Raw genomic sequence first — 17,590 nt, 5'->3', positions numbered from 1 at the left:
GTGTACAGAAGACTGATGAAAACTGCATGTTCTGGGGTTTAGTGACTGGAAATGAACCCACGTTCTGCTCCACTGAGCTGATGAAGCTTTTCATCCAGGCTGTATTGCAAGGGTGAGACAGCAGCTAGGTTTGGCAGTCTTGATGACCAGCTGTGTGAAAGGCTGTCCCTTCCTTTTCCCATGAGGCAGCAAGGTTGAACATGTCTTTGGGAAGTTCATTCTTTGTGTTCTGCAGGGGTTACTAAATATGTCAGACACAAGTATTGCCACTGAGGGGTGCCTTGTGCCCTGTGAAGGAAAGCTGCTTGTGTCTTGGGGGTGGTGCAGTAGGTTCATTAGACCCCAATGCTGGATCCTCTCAGCCTCAAATGAATAATCTCCTTTCAGCAGCCATCAGGTCAGACTATGTAGTCACCAGGAAGCAACAGGTTCTGCGTCCCCAGGTAGTATCTGGAACAAAATCACTTTCTGGGAATAGATTATGCCATTCTTTTCTCTCCAGAAAAGTGCATCTCCTGAGGCCATCTCATCATGCTCTGAGTATCTTTTGCAGTATGTTTTCTTCTTGGAAAAATCAATTTAAATGAAGTAGAACTTCATGGAAGTCTATTAATTGTAGGAGCTTTTGCATTAATGGTTTTAAAGAAGTAAGTGGAAACATTAGGATGGCTTTGGGAAGTTGGGTGAAACAAAGAGAGACGCTAACTTTGGATATATTTGTCTGATTTTGAGTAGAGTAAGATAGATGTGTTTCCAACTGACTTTATAGAGCCAGGTTGATGATGAAGGAATTCAGCTTCTAAGAAACAGAAGGGAGTTTTGTTGGGTTTGCAAGGCTGATACCTGGCAGCTGTGTGTGTGTTCCTGGCCAAGATGCAGTAGTGCAGTCATGACCTCAGTGAACAGGGAATTGAGTTCCCAAGCTGAAGATCCATGAGGTCATTAACATTACTTTGTTCTTGTAGTCAGAAAAGGAGAGTATGAGCATAGAGAAGTAGCAAGCAATGAAGATACAGTGAAGCAGCAATCTCTTCAGCTCTGCCAAAAAAAATTTCAGCCCTTATCATTCAGCCCTTAACACTGTCTTCAGCCCAGCTAGAAGACAGCAATAAAAACAACATAAAAGAACACAGATGTATTTCTGAGCCTAGTTCAGCTAGTTGTGATGTTCACATGCAGTAATTGAATGCAAGGCTGACCCCAAGATAGCTGTGTGCCGTCTTTCTTCTCCTAATGGCTTTTCTCAGTCTTGCTGTCAGTTCTTACTGTGGCACTTTGCCACTGGCTCCCTTGTGAGCTAATGTGGTTGCAGCAGAGGTTTTGCTCCTGATGGAGTCTAGAGGAGGAATTTGCCATCTAAACCAGTTAGCTGTCATGTTTGTGTTTGATTCAAGTGTCAGTGTTTTGGCTGTCTGGGGACTTTTTGTGTTGCTAAAGTCCATTTGGCTCCCCTTGAAGAGAAGCTGGACTTTTAACGTTATATATTCTCTTCACCATTATTTTCTCTTGTCATTATTTTTCTACTCTCTTCAGCCAACCTAATGCCATTTTTCCCCCTGTATATTGTTTTGCAGGAGTACATTGATGCTCATCCAGAGACCATTATCCTGGACCCTCTCCCGGCTATCCGTACACTCCTGGATCGATCCAAGTCGTACGAGCTCATCCGGCGAATAGAGGCATACATGCAAGGTAGGCCAATATCTGTGCTCCTGGAGGCTCTTATTGTGACTGGAGAAGAAAATAGCTTCCTTCTGGAGGCTGGATGTGAAGTTTGAAGTAGTGGTTTTGTGCCCTTTGCATTGTCTCTCCATGGGAGCACAAACACTGAAGCATTCCTGTGTCACAGGATTGCCGTCTGGAATCCTGTGCTCTTCTTTTTCCATATACACGAAGGAGGTTTGTAGCTGATTAAAAATATGATGTGGATTTAATGGGGAGCATATTTACCACAGTGAGCACTCTCAGAAATCTTCTGGAAAACATTGTCTTCTTGTTGTGTGCTGGTAAATTGAAATGACTGTACAAACTCAGCAGCTTGTAGTAAGAATCCTGAGGCCTGAAACTGAGGGAGAAAGAAAAATTGGTTTTGGAAAGGATCAAAAGAAATTTAAGTGTAACTAGGGTTAAGATCTTTGAGAAGTACTGGAAGCCTATTGCACAAGCTAATTGTTGGAGGAACATAAATGCATGTCTGGTGCTGGCTTGTTACCTGACATAAGCTATTGCCCTTAACTGGTATCATTTGAGTTGTATTCTATGTTAGGAGTCATGCCTTTTCATCCTGAATAGTTCTGTTACCTTCTCATTTTAACCATTGCAGCTGTTAGGTTAAGTTAGTCTTTCATTCCCATTTTACTTCTGCTGCTGTCATGTTCTTGAAACATTTATTGGCTTTTGAATTTAAATCTAGAATAGCTGTGAAGTAACTCTTTCATATGTTAGATGACTATAATGGGGGGGAATTGCATTTCTGAACTATTTTCTAATGGGATGTTATTGGAAATGCCATTGAGATTGTGTTATCACTGTCTTGATGGGCAGGTAAGAAGCTCAGCAATTTGTATTTTTATAGTTGTGGATTTATGGACATATTATTTGCATATAACCTGCCTGGCCACACTGCCACCATTCTTATGTAGAAATAAGATTAATAATTCACAGCACTCCCTCTTGTCTTTTGGAATCTCTTAGGGAGAAAATCCTCAATTAGTTCAGAATGATTTTGTTTTGGAGTAGCTGTTGCTGTTTGTGAGTGGGAGAAAGGTGCTGAGGGAAACCTGTGCACTGAGGGAGTGACTGGAATTTTGTTCTAACAGCAGAGAGATTCAGTAGAGTTTGGTTTTTTCTTCTTTTCCTTAAATTGCTATCAGTACTATTGTCATCCCTGTGAGAACAATATGTTTGGAAGGATATCCAGTTTTTGAAAGTAGTTTGTCTTCCGCATATTTCAGCCTGCTTTGGTCAAACTGATGAGAAAAATAAATAAGTCCTTAAGGAGGAAAAAAAACCCGGAAATTTGAATTCAGGTAAAACTGACAATTCAAAAAGAAGCTGTTGACAAAGTTGAGGAATGAAGTAAGGAATGGCCTAAGCTGTTGTCACTGGCTGCTGCAGTGTTTGGTAACCATTATTTTCCCTGACCCTCTGTCCCCCTACCCCCAGCACTTTCCTCCCCAGTCCTATTTCTGGCTCATAATCAGAAATATCATGACCAAGACCTTGAACCAACTCTGCATTTAGCAAGGGAAATCCCAGGAGAGATGAATAATTGTCTTAACTTCTTGTTCTGGCCTAAGTAGATCAGCTTCTGTATTCCTGCAAATTATGATCTTCAGTAAGAGAAAAGTTACACCACTCTAGGCAGTGCTGTGGGGTTTTCTCCCCTTCCTTGTTTTCACCTGCTAAGTTATGTTTTCTCTGTTGCAGCTACCATCTCATATCCCAAGGCCTTGAGCATTTAGAAAACCCAGACAAGAAGCAATACATCTGTTAATAGCATGAACTCTTAGGAGCCACATCTTTATCGTTCTGGAATTTCATTATGGAAGTAACTACTAAGAAAATAATATCCTAGTCTGTAACTGTAACTAGAGAGCCTTTATCACAGGATACAAAATTAATGTGATGGGTTAAGTTCACTGCAAGGGATTGTCTCTTCTGAAGGAGTGCTGTAAATTCAGGAGGGTTGAGTTTATATGCAAGGAGAAGCCTTCTGCTATTCAAAGTCTTTCAAAAGAAAATTCAGTTTTTATTTACAGATCAGTTTTGGATTTCAGTGATTATTGCCTCTATTTCAATTATGTTTTTAAGTAACTATAAATGAAGTATAGTCTTTATTTATGATCCTCAGTTTACACTGAAGATTTATTTTAACCCTGTAGACCTTAGGACAACTAAAGATTTGCACCAGTTAGATTAAAGAGAGGGTCACTATGTGCTCTGCTGAGGTGACTACATTCTGCAGCAGTAGGGCCCCATGGTCTATAAACAGTTTAATTTTAACTCTAATTATTTTTCAGATGTCCAAGTCACTGTCCTTTTGCCAGAGAATTCTCCATGCTTCCTGAAAAAGGGAATCCCTACTTGAAATGTCTAGACTGGGTGTGTGGACATTGTTAGGCTTTCTGAAAGTCCTGTATCCTGCTCTTCATGGAGTCCAGTGTCTGAGTGATAAGTACTTTGATCCAGCCTCCTAGGAATGGTTGCTGGGACACTTTGTGGCTGAGGCACTCCTTGTCTCTGCTGCCAGTCTGTGGCTGCTAAAGAAACTGAGGTGCAGGAGAGCTGGGCCACAGCTGTACCAGTGGTCTGAGGGAAAGCCTGGGGTTGAGCCAGGGCTTTCCATGTCCTAGTCTGACACAGCAACCACTCACTCCTTGTGGAAATAGAAGGTTCACAGACTTGCCCAGTCACTGAAGTTGGAAAAGGCCTCTTGAGAACACGCAGTCCAAGTCCCTGTTCCAAGCAGGATCTCTACAGCAGCTTCCTCAGGTCCACATCCAGTTGGGTTTTTGTGTTTCTCCACAGATGGAGACTGCATAACCTCTCTGAGCAACCTGCTCCAGGATGCACCTTGAACCTGGTGTGCTAGCATGCTCCTAGCAGTCCTGACGTGATTTGCAGGGACTGTTGCTTTACTCAGTATAGACAGGGGTATCTCCCTTGGAAGGAAGTAGGACTCTCTTCTGGGAAAAAAATACCTTTAAGAGATATTTTAACATTGATTTTAATGGATTCTATTTTGGAATCAATAGTCTGGCTGGAGCTGTGACTTCCTCTTTTTCCTGGTCTTCATTATTTTGAGTGCAAGCTCTAAAAGAGCTAGTTATTCTGCAACCTGTACTTCTGAATATTTTCAAAAAAAGATTTGAAAAAATAAAGGTTGCATTCCAGCTAGTGTCCTGTATAGCTGTCAGGTGTATGTTGAAATGAATCACTGAATAGATTTTTTTGGTGTCACAGTTAGTATCTCAGCAGTTGTATTGCTTTGTTTACCTATCTCTAAAGAATTGCTTCTTACATAAAAGAGCTCTTGATCAGTTTCAGTGATGTCTGGTGAAAGATTAGGAGCATTATTTAGTAACAACTTCATTTTTAACAGGGTATTGTATGGTTGGAACTGTGTCAGCCTTTTAAAAGCTCTAACTTAATGAAAATAACTAAATTTTCTGATGTGTGTTGAAAAGTTGTGATCCTTCAGGTTTGAAATTCAAAATTGGACACTTAAAATTATGCTTAAGATGGTAGTGGATGATCACTTTGGTCACTAACTAAGCTTTTCATATTACATTTTTTGTTTAAAGATTGAAAGCTTTTGAATTTCCCTATGTATCTTACAAGTAATAATCCAAATTGAAGGAACTTAAATGAAAAGCGAAGTGAACATGCTACTGACTCAGTATGCTGTCTAGTTAGTGTTCCTATCTGCTCAGCTTCCTCTTCTGTCTCAAGTGACTTACTGGTTTCTCTGATAACATTTGAACTTGCAGACCCTGAAGTTAATTTCTTTAACCACTTGCTCCTGGCTTTTTCTTCCATTGTTTCAAAATTTTGTTGTTCTTAAATTTAGCTAGAAATCTAAAATTTGTACAGACAATAGTCTTTATGGAGCTCTCCTAAAAAGGAGAACTCCTGCATAAGCTGAGCTGCAACTCCTTAGTTTCTCTCTTCCTAGCAGTTGCTTTTGAAGCATGGGAGCTATTTCCTCAGGACACTCTAAACAGTATGCAGCCCTTTAGCTTCAATATTTTCATCCTGCATGTAATCAAAATCATTTATTTTTGATTGTTTACTATTATATGAGATCCAGTTGCTGCTGTATATGCTTCTTTCTCATTTTGAGGGATATTACAGAACAGATCACAGTATCCTCTATTCCCTGGATTTCTTTTTATCAGATTCTGTCTGTCTTAGAAATACTCCTCTCACAGCTGCATGTATCTTTTGTTACTGTGAGGCAAGCTCAGTATGATGAAATGAGTAAGGCATTTGATTTAGGGCTTGGGGTTTTCTGCTTGGTGCTGGTTCTGTCTTGCTGTGTGATTTTTGACATGGAGTGTCACCCCTGTGCATCCTGGCACTCCTCTGCCTGCCAAGATGCCACATTGCTTTGGGCAGAAACTCTTCTCCAGGTGTACAAACACCACTGCCAGACAGCAAGTCTCTGTGCCAAGCAAGCTGTGGAGGTATTGTTCTAACAGAAAGTGTGGATCTGTTGTTGAGTAGAAAACTGCATCTACAATTCAGCACCAAAGCAGATTGTCAGGGCTGGGGGTTTTGGACATTATGGAGCATGTACATTGTTGGAGCAGTGCATACTTAGAGCTTCTCAAAATCAGGCCACCCAGTTAAAAGTGCATGAAAATAGCTGTATATACGTAGCTTTAGGCGCTCACCTTTTGAAACTGTAGCCTCTTTTTGCTGTGGCCTACTTTTCAGAGCTGTTTTGGTCAGAGGGGAGAGAAGAATAGTCACACAGGTCAACTTCAGACACCTCTTATTTTTATTTGAAGCTCCTATTAAATTGAAGCCAGATTTTTCTTTTCATTTTAATGCCTCTTAATCACCTACCTGTCACTCACTTCTTTATGCAGGGACATATCAGTAAGGTATCTTTATTTAGAGGGCAGATGCCAGCTACTGTAAATAACCACACCAGTTTTTAGGTGCAGAACCCTGCCTTGTTGATTGTATGCTCTCTTTCCACCAAGATAGATGTCTTATTACCTCACTCAAAATGTGTTGTCTGTGTTCACTCACTGGATTTTAATTTCTGTCTGAAACTAGCACACCTGTGAGGAAGGAAGGAGTTGGAATGGAATTGATGTTCTCTGTGACTTTAAGCAATTTATCCAAAGTGCCTCAGCTCCCAGCAGTGTTCCACGTGGCAGTCTCTGTACCCAGCTGCCATCACTTGGTAGGCCTCAGTCCTGCTCTGTGAAGCTGGAAGCACACTGGGACATCTGCCCCAGGGAAGTGTCACCTGCCATCTTCTCATAAAAGCTCATTCATTCATCTAGGAGGAGGATAACAACGAGACATCAGCATGTTGGTGTTATGATAACAAGCCCTGGCTTTGAAATTGAAACTAGACAGCTGCTTCCAAAGTACTAATCCTGTCCTGAGAGAGGTGGCAGAAAAACAAAGTGGGAAGCTCCCCAAAAAAGCCTGGAATCTTCTGTCTTGTACCATGTCTTGCTCTTGTTAAAGCAGTTTACACAAGGATTTTCTGGGGTAAGACTGTTGAAAGTTAGCAATTTCATTATCAGAAAGTATGAACAGGGTCTCCATTCGCTTCCTGCCTCTCCTCTCCCCCTTCAGATTTTCATTATTTTGAGCTGAGATCTTTGTCCCAGCATAGGTAGGAGGGAGCTGGGGGCATCTGTGGCTATGATGGGCACAGTCACTGTTGTCCCAGGCAGGAGTGGCAGCCAGCCAGCCTGCTGCCACTGACCTCCATCAGCTTGGGGCTGTGCAAGGGACTCTGCAGGCCAACAGGCACAAAGCCCAGAGAATAATACAGAAAACATTTTACTGTTTTGTCTCACAGTGTGCCAGCCAGAGCTCCTTGAACCAACAAACAATCTTCATCTTGGATCCTAGTAGTCTTAATGGCCACTGAGCTTTCAAAATAAGCCTGTCTGTAAAGTTCAGATGTTATTTTTGGATGCACTCTTTATCTCTCAAGTGCTTTTTTGACCAGATATGAGAAATCTGCACCCCACTTTCACTCTCTTTTGCTTATCTGAATCTGAGAAGAAACAAGGCTGGACCTTTTATCCATTTATTACATACCATTGTTGGAAACTTCTGTTTTACATTTACATGCATAATTTCAAAGCATTTTTCTACTTGATAAAGCTGAAAAAGTGAAAAGGTTTATGTCTATTTAGGTGAGAGCTTCTATGAATTTTGTGTTAAGGGCTTGGGTGGATCTGAACATCAACTGAATCTGCATTTTATGTGGTAAAAAAATAAGCCATGACTGCACTCCATGGTCATAGGGCATTCCTAAGACATCTCCAGTTTGGATTTTATGAACAGAACATTGATTAATTCTTGAGGATTATTGTCTCTCTAGAATTAGGATAAGAGGAGCAGGGATTCTTCTTGTCATGATGAAGTCTTCACTGAATTAACTGGATGTTTTAAATTCCAGCATGGTTGTGTTTCAAGTTATTCTGATCCTCTTGAGCAGAAATTTCCTTGGCTGACATCCAGATTTCCTAAGTATCTGGGTGCTAGAAAAAGTAATGAAGGAGCATCGAAAGATAAATGGCTCAAAGTATAGATGTAAAACTTAACTGGGAATACTTTTTGCAGTAAGTGGCTTTTCACAGTGTTTCTACTCATATTGTCACAAGATCAAAGGTCAAGAAATAAGTCTTGAAAAATAGGACCTTTCATCTGAGTTGGAAACCAGGGTTTGGCTAATAGAATATTACTCCAGTTCTGGTGTAATGTGTTTATATCACTTTTGCTGCTGAAGAAGCAGTTTTTTCTGGTGTGGACAAGAAAAGTAGCATCCCTTACATTTTCTCAGGTAAGTATCTAGCCAACTTGTGGTAAATCTGGTGAGATTAGAATCTCTCCTCATGCAGAGTCCAGCAGGACCTTAAGGCTTTATCAAGGTTGCATGGAATCAGCTGATGGTAACACTGCCTGGGAGGATGCTTTCCTTTACCACTAGGGCCACTAACATCCCATCTAAAACTGGCTCCCATTTCACTTATCTGCTGGCTTTGTGCAACTGTTCCTGCTGAGTGTATCAGTAAAGAAAATCATGAGAGCTTGAGTGCATTTACGTTCCTGACGTCAGTAATTGGGTCTGTCTCATGAATTTTCCAAATGGCTTTCAGGAATTAGAGTGGATGGGGCTGAAAGTGTAAAGGTTGATGAGAGGGATTTGAAATAGTATGAATTTCTTGAATAGTTTATGACTGAGTGGAACTAAACCTCTATGCTTGATAGTCTTCCTACACGAGGTCATGTACTTGTCATTGTCATTTGATACACTACACTGCTAACATCTTGCTTTTCTCTCTGTTTGGGATACCCTGTTTACAGTAGTTCTTGGAAAGTGCTGATATTTTGTTTTTCTGATGTATAAATTGTGCATATGGGATGGAAATAGAAATCCCAATACCTTCATGGGCTGATACGGCTGTATGGAGACAGTTGGCACCTCTGGGAGTGTCAGTAATTATGGTTCAGGAAACAAACCTGAACACCTTTCCTTACATGCATCTTTATGTGTAAAGGAAACAAAACTGATTCAGCAGAAGACAGCTTTGCCACATGAAAACAAAAAGATGCTGTGCTGAGAACAAAAAGCAGTACTGTCATAGCCACGTGTGGCATCCCTTCATATCCTGTTGGTAGGCAAGGTGTATGTGGAGCATGTTTCAGAACTCCTGCCATTTGTAGGGAAATATGCAATCTGTTTAGTTCTCTACACTGAGAGTGAACCACTGCTTGTTAAATTGCGTTAAAATCACAGAATCACACAGAATAATAAGGTTGGAAAAGACCTTCAAGATCATCGAGGCCAACCTATGCCCTAACACCTCAAATAACCATGGCACGGAATGCTACATCCAGTTTTTTTTTTTTAAAGACATCCAGGGATAGTGACTCCACCACTTTCCTTGGCAGACCATCCCAGTACTTTGCCACTCTTTCCATAAAAATCTAATATCCAACCTGTATTTCCCTTGGTGCAGCTTAGGACTGTGTCCTCTTGTTTTGTCATTTGCTGCATGGAGAAAGAGACCAACCCCCACCAGACCACAGCCACCTTTCTGGGAGTTGTAGAGAGTGATAAAGGCACCTCTGAGTATCCTTTTCTCCAGGATAAACACACCCAGCTCCCTCAGCCATCCTCACAGAGTTTGTATTCCAAGCCCCTCACCAGCCTTGTTGCCTCCTCTGGACGCGCTTGAGCATCTCAATGTCCTTCCCAAACTGAGGGATCAGAACTGGACACAGCACTCACGGTGTGGCCTCACCAGTGCTGAGTACAGGGAAGGATGACCTCCCTGCTCCTGCTGGCCACACAATTCCTGACACAGGCCAGGATGCCATTGGCCTTCTTGGCCACCAGGGCACACTGCTGGCTCACGTGCAGCCGGCTGTTAAGCAGCACCTCCAGGTCCCTTTCTGCCTGGCCACTGTCCAGCCACACCGTCCCCAGCCTATAACACTGCAGGGGGTTATTGTGGCCACAATGCAGGACTCAGCACTTGGACTTATTAAACATCAGTTTACTGGACTCTGCCCATCCATCCAACCATTCCAGGTCTCCCTGCTGAGCCCTTCCACCCTCCAACAGATGGACACACGCTCCCAGCTTAATGTCATCTGCAAATTTACTAATGAAAGACTCAATCCTTTTATCCATGTGGTCAGTAAAGGTATTGAACAGAATTGGCCCCAGCACAGAGCCCTGAGGGACGCCACTGGTGACTGGCCCCAGCTGGATACAGCACTGTTCACCACCACCCTCTGGGCCCAGCCAGTTCCTAACCCAGCACAGAGTGCTCCTGTCCAAGCCTGGGCTGCAGCTTTTCCAAGAGTGTGCTGTGGGAGACAGGGTCAAAGGCCTTGCTGGAGCCCAGGTAGACACATCCACAGTCTTTCCTGCATCCACCAGGAGGGTCCCTGCTCATGAAAGGAGACCAGGTTGGTCAGACACGACCTACCCCTCCTAAAGCCCTGCTGGCTGGGTCTGATACCCTGGCCATCCTGTAAAGGCTGTGTGATGACACTCAGTATAAACTGCTCCATAACCTTACCAGGTACTGAGGTCAGGCTAACTGATAGTTTGAATAATAGAAACTGTGTATCCCTCAAATAGCACTGTCCTTGTTGCTGTAGTTGCCTCCAGGCCTTCTGATTAGAGTTCTTGGAAACTGTCAGCTACAAATTGGATATCTGAACACAAGTCAGCACATTGAGATAACTTAAAAAAAAAAAAAAAAGTCACTCCTTAGAGGGCAGATCTTAAGTAAACTGAAGCATCAGAAAGTGCGTGACAAAGACCAAAGGCATGGAGGAGATGAATTCCTTTCAGTCTGGCAAACCAAGCATCAAGTGGCATTTCAGGATTCTTATTATTAATGCTGGAAAAGGTGGATGAACACAGTATACCAAATTTTTTAGATAAGTCCAAATTGTTTTGTTTTTTTCAGACAAAGGGAGGCAGCAATATCAGACAGGCTTACCAAAAGACAGTGAAGAGTCAACATAATGTTAGATCCACTTTGTAGTAGTCTCTTGGGCCTATAAAAAAATAATATGGACATGCATTGTTAACTTCTGCATTAACTCACTGCTCAGGAAAGACCTCAGCTTTACACTGGGAAGCTCACTGGAAACTTCTGCCCCCTCAGCCTCAGTAGTCAAAAGAGAACATGCCAACAGAATCAAACAAAAAGATGACGGTGGCCAAAAATAGCATTGAAGACACTGAACATACAGTTGTGTAAATAAAAAACTTTATTTTTCCCAAAGACTGTTTTCAGTTCTGCTTTCCTGAATTTAAAAATATGCATTAGAAGTGAAAGGAATCCTTGAAAAAAGGAACATGGTCAATGCTAAGAGACAGCCACAAGTGAAGAGTAAAATCAGTCTCAGGCTAGCAAAGGTGGAACAAAACCTGAGCAAACAAAACATGAATAAATGGAGAAATGTTCCCCTTTTTTTCTACTGTGTCAGAGTTAGAGTTTCATTGGATAGCTCTGCAGTTGCCATAAAATATCATCTAAGATCATGGCTGGACTGAAAGAGGTAGGTAGGACATATTCACAACTAGGTTTGAGAGTTCCACAAACCATTGTGGTTGGTAGTATATAGTACTGACTGTGAGATGTTAAAAAGAAACTCCATGATAAACTATGAACTCCGTAAGTTGGGATATGTTGGAGGACAATATATATTCCCTTTGCTTTGATTTGAAACCCACTGCCAAGTTGAAAAGATGGAGATAACATGGTGTCAGCTTAATTGTGTTCTCATTTGGTTTGATAATTCCAGTGTTCATTTCCATCTCCAGGGAAGCAAGAAGGCCTGAAACTGCAGTGAGGATTTAAAGCACTTTCTCTGCTCCATAAGCTTTAAACCTTATGCAAGTAGTAATGCTTTAGTGTTTTTACTGTCCTGTGAATAAAGCCTTGGTATTTAATATAAATCATTATGAATGCTCAGCACGTTAAATGGGAACTTAGATAGAGACAGATGTGTTAAAACTGTTATTCTTTCAGAAATATGGCTGGATGATGTGATTATGACTCTTTTCTTTGATAGCTCTCTCTTTTACTGTACTAAGAGCCTGTAGAGTGAGACAGAGGAGTCTGTTCATGAGAGGACAGAGCTGAGGCATTGTGGAACAGGCCCTGTGACACATGACAGGGAGGAAATGGTACTGAACACTCTTGAAGAAGTTTTTCTGTCAGGTCATATTCTACCAGAAGATCAAGGAGGTCACTATCCAGATCACTCTGGTGCATTGTCTGGGACAGGGTGTTACTTAACACTCTGGGACTTTTCAATTTCCAAAGCATTTTGTTTCATTTCCTCTCTTGCTCCCTGGCAAAATCATGAGGAAGACTGACCAGTTGCAAAATTTATCTCATATGTAATTATGAAAATGATTGAACGGATAATGTTTCACAGTCTCACCCACCTGCCCACCCTAACAAGCCTGTTCCATGATCAGAATAACTGCAGCTTTTTCCTTGCTGCAGTGCAGCTGCCAGCTTCTGTGGTGTCTGCTGGGCCAAGGAGGGAAGGGAGCACTCAGCTGTTGCTGAGGGTGTTAACTTTAGATGTGGCATTGGGTTTCCTACACGAGGGAGTGTTCATATCCCAGGTCTTTCTTAATCAGCTTGAGGATGTTATGTGGGTGTTTGCTCTGTCTCTGATTGACTGCCAGCAAGCAGCCAGCAGTGAAATCTTTCCTGCAGAGATGCAGAGTGTCAGTCTTGCAGACATGTACCCAGCGCCCATCTGCTGACAAATGAATATTCTGAATGAGGTCCTTTTTTGGCAAGTGATGCTAAACACACTATGAAGGCAATGGAAGATGTTCAGGAAGAGCTTTATCTTTTCTGATCTGTATTTTTTTAATGTTTGAGGATCCACTGAGATCTTGATTGTGTGGGACAGTTGAGCTTCACTGAAGCAAGTCCTTCAATTAAAACTGAGAGTTTATTCTATCACATCACCTTACTTAGGCACTGGTGTGTTGACAAGACACCCATGCAGGTAGGTAGCAGGACACTGAGTATGAGCCCCATCCTGTGCTAAGTTCTGGTCTAATGTAATACAATTAATCTACAGGCAGCATTGTGGGCAAGGCACAGCCTCTGAGATTTAAAGGATCTGTGATCATAGAATCATAGAATGGTTTGGGTTGGCAGGGACATTAAAAATCATCTAGTTCCAACCCCTCTGCCATGGGTGGGCAAGAACATGGGGTGCCTGCAGGGGCACCTTCCACTAGACCAGGTCACTCAAAGCCCTGGCCAACCTGACCCTGAACGTTTCCAAGGATAGGGCATCCACCACTTCTCTGTGCAACCTGTTCCAGTGCCTCATCACCCTCACAGTGGAGAATTTCTTCCTAATACTCTAATATCTTATTAATTGTTGAGATTCAGGGCTTTGACAACAGCCCTGCTTATTCTCTTGATCTCTAAAATGCCAGCCAAACCTCCCTGCTCCCTCAGAGGAACCTTTTGAGGATAAGTCAGCACTTGGGAAGCCTGTGAATGTGCTGTTTAAACACTGGTAGAAGGAGTAAGTATGGGTAAGATTTTTGCTAGCAAGGCTGTTGTAGTGCTGGGGCAAACTAACAGAGTAGTTATTGATCTCCTGTACTAGAGGCTTTGGGAACAGACTGGATAGATGAACATCTGCCATTGTTGGTGTTAGGTGCATTTTGTCTTCTCTGAATGCAATAGAGCTGGGGTAGGTAACCCAGTAGCCTTCCCAGACCAGTACTTCCTGATGCTGATGTTCCTTCAGAATGAAAAACATCAACTACTGACAGTTCGAGCCAGGGATCTTAATGAGGTCATGCTGAGTGTTAATAGACATCTGTCCTGTGCAGGGCCAGCACAGAGGAAGACTCATAGTACACATGTTTACCTGCTAACATGAAAGCTAATTAAGCAGTCTGTGAAGTCTTGGGCTTCCACTGAAGCAAAGTTTTCGTGGGTCAGTGCAGCCAGACCTGGATATGATGGGCTGTGCTCCCATAGAAAAACCAGCATGTTTCACCTGCACATAGTCGTTTAACTCCGGCTATTGGACTTCTGGGCTGAAGTTGGCTTCATTCTGCTTTTTAGGGATGCCAGGAGAGGGGCAATGGGCTGGCTGCACCTGTTCATGTAGATGTGGAGCAGCAAGAGCAGTATTTCCTCCTCAGTGGAGAAATGTGTGGAATGAGTTTGTCACTCGCTTCACAAGGGTGAGGCAATTGAGCCGTGCATTCCTGAATCAGCAGGCTCCTCTTGCCTTGGGCGCTCTTTGGCAACCACACATTAAATCCAAAGCTATAAATTGTATAATTTGCATAAGATATTAGACAGAGAAGCACAATGGGACAGATGCTAATTGCTGATTTGGGAAGCCTCACAAGCATTTGCTAGTGGATAAACTGCAGTTACCTCAGTGTTGGGCAATTCATGTTGGTTTCCAAAAGGAGAGAAGCATATCACACCAACTCATTTCTTGTACTGTGTAATTTGCTGATTTCATTGTTGCTCTTGGGGACAGTTTTTTAGTTCCTTTTTAAGACAATATTTTTAAAAAACTTGCTATTTTTAACAAGGAGGCAAGTGCAGTTTGGGAGGGATATTCTCACCAAGAAATTGCAAACTCCTGTTTTGCTGCAGCAAAATGAATTCTCCCATAAACTCTCTGGCATTTCATAGTCCTATCCTAGGCTGCCATGCAGGTGCACCAGATTGCAAATTAGAGGGTTTTGGTTGATTTTTGCTGCCTTTGCAACCCAGACTTTGGTATGATTTTGGGGAGTAAAATTTATGCAGGCATTTTATTCTGGTTACTGTTAATTTCTAATCAGCTGTTAGACTGCCAGTTAGTTAAACTGCTAAATCTTAAAATGTGTTCACCTTAAAATGTGCTATGGGGAATGTAGAGCTCTACATTTGCCAGGTTTTGTAGTCATTTTGAGTGTTGTGTCTTGCAATACTGCCCCACAATGTTTGCATGCCTTCTGTTTTATGAGCTGTTAATGAAATACAGGCAGTTCTCTATATGCTTCCCCAGAAGGTCCTGCACCAGGGGAAGGTGAATGTAGACAACAGAGCTGATTGCTTTTGATTATCAGTATTTTGAGCTAATTGCTTTTGATTTTCAGTATTTTGAAAGAAAATAATGTTATATCTGAAAATATTAATGTTATTTTCACTGAAGAAATGATCATTTGTAATGAGCCTAAAGGGGGCAGTGAGAGAATTAGCATTTTTCAGATTTCAGAATTTGGAAAAGAAGAGAAGAAAATGACTCTTTTCCTCCCCTTCCTCTCTCCCACTCTTACTCTACAGCTTACTGGCCCAAAATTGCCAAGAAGAAAGGTGTCTTATTCTTTTGGACACTTTATTTGAAGTGAAAATAAAGAAGCTTTGCTTTATGTTTTACTGAAAAGCATCTTACTTCATACCTTGGTAAAAGTGCAACCACTTGCAGGGAGTTTGGCCTGTCCAGTTGTTTTGAACTTAATGTTCAGGACTAGTATAGCTGTAAACTAATTGAATATAAAGGTAAAACACAAGCTGCTCACACCACTGGGGGTCTAGAGTTACAGGAGAGTCCCATCTAAGAGATTCTGTGGGCTTGCCTTCATTAGGTGTGTTGCTTTTCATTCCCTCCAGTGAGTGACAGCTCTGATATGGATGCTCTTACTCAATTTCCTGCGTGGGAGGAGGGATGAACAGTACCAGCAGAAAGCAGCTTTGTAGTCTGTGTAACTACATCCTTGCAGGTGTTGGGGCATGGTTACCATTCCAGTAATTGCACCTTTGGCAGTAACTGCTCCATGGATGCACCTCTTTGCAAGTGCATGCTTGTCCAGGATCATGCCACGTTTTGCCTTTTCCCTCTTGCCCTACTCCTTTACAGTGATTATTTTCAGTGTCACTGTTGTAAAGTAGGAAAAACTCTTTGAGAAACAGGCTCAAGATGTATAGCATGTACAACTGCCATCATTTAATTGGTTAGAAAAGCTTTTAAAATTATGTAACTAAATAGGTGAAACTGTAGTGGAGCCCATGCCAGACACAGGCATATGTTGGTCTCTGGAGGCAGGTATGGGTGGAGGACTTTACACAGTTGGTTTGTGAAGGTTTATGTGCTTGTGATTGGATTCATGCACTGGGTGCAGCAGTAGTAGCCACCTAAGCTATTGTAGAGGTGAGGGGGAAGAAAAGGAATAGCTGAGAAAGCTACAACAGGTGGTACATTTGTGCCTGTGAAGCTCTCTCTCCCCCCCAGAACAGAAAAAAGAACCAGACAGACAGACTGGTTGTGCACACCAAACTCACCTTTTTTTTGTTCTTCCTGCAAGGAAATGGCACTTTCTGTGTTAGTTCAGTATCCAGGCTTATCAGCAACATAAACAACATAGCCAGGATTATTGAGTCCTAGCTTGCCTGTTCTAAGCACTTTATCATCCAGCCCATTCCAGAAAACCGGGGTGAGCCAGTGAAAGGATTAGCCAGGTTTTCACCTTCTCCCCATGTTGTTAGAAACATGGGAAGGACCTTTACAATTGAGCCTATAAACCCAGCACTCCCAGGCCCATCACTAAACCATGACCCTGAGTGCTGTGTCTGTGTGTCTGCTAAGTAACTCCAGGGTTGGTGACTGCACCACTTCCCAAAGCAACCTGTTCTAATGTTTGGCAAGCCTTTCATTATTGAAATTTTTCCTAATATTCAATCTAAATCTCCCCTGCAGCAATTTGAGGCCTCTTGAGTGCCTCTTGACCTATGAGTTGTTACTTGGGATAAGAGACCAACCCTCACCTGGCTACAGCCTCCTTTCAAGTGGTTGAAGTGAACAGTAAGATTCCCCCTGAGCGTCCTTTTGTCCAGGATAAACAACCCCAGCTCCCTCAGGTGTTCCTCATAAGGCTTGTGCTCCAGACCCTTCTCCAGCTCTGTTGCCCTTCTCTGGATGTGCTCCAGCCCCTCAATGTCTTTCTTGTCCTGAGGAGCCCAGAGCTGAACACAGGATTCGAGGTGTGGCCTCAGCAGTGCTGACAATCATGGGGACAATCCCTGCCCTGGTCCTGCTGGCCACACCATGGCTGGCACAGGCCAGGATGGCATTGGCCTTCTTGGCCCCCTGGGCACAGCTGGCTCCTGTTCAGCTGCTGTCAGAGGGCACCCTCAGCTCCTTTTGCACCAGGCAGCTTTGCAGCCACTCTGCCCCAGCCTGTGGTGTTGTGTGGGGTTGCTGTGACCCAAGGGCAGGACCTGGCACTTGGCTTTGTTGACCTCATACAGTTGGTTTGGGCTCATGGATCCAGCCTGTCCAGAGCACCTTGCAGAGCCTTCTT

The 17,590-nt window shown here is 42.7% G+C and overlaps 1 protein-coding gene across 1 annotated transcript in view; it reads left to right on the top strand.

Moving 5' to 3' along the window:
* Window positions 1-17,590, top strand: part of ITPK1 (inositol-tetrakisphosphate 1-kinase) — a 136,054-nt gene that overhangs the window by 76,093 nt on the left and 42,371 nt on the right. The window contains exon 5 of the mRNA XM_054275739.1: window positions 1,575-1,692. Coding sequence (XP_054131714.1) covers window positions 1,575-1,692 — 118 coding nt within the window. The remainder of the gene's footprint in view (window positions 1-1,574; window positions 1,693-17,590) is intronic.

Source organism: Melozone crissalis, unplaced genomic scaffold (assembly GCF_028551555.1).
Source record: "Melozone crissalis strain CALT ecotype California unplaced genomic scaffold, PUWL_Pcris_2 ptg000018l_1, whole genome shotgun sequence".
Taxonomy (NCBI): Eukaryota; Metazoa; Chordata; class Aves; order Passeriformes; family Passerellidae; genus Melozone; species Melozone crissalis.
Note: the sequence above shows the minus strand (reverse complement) of the source record. Positions and strands in the feature narration are given on the sequence as shown.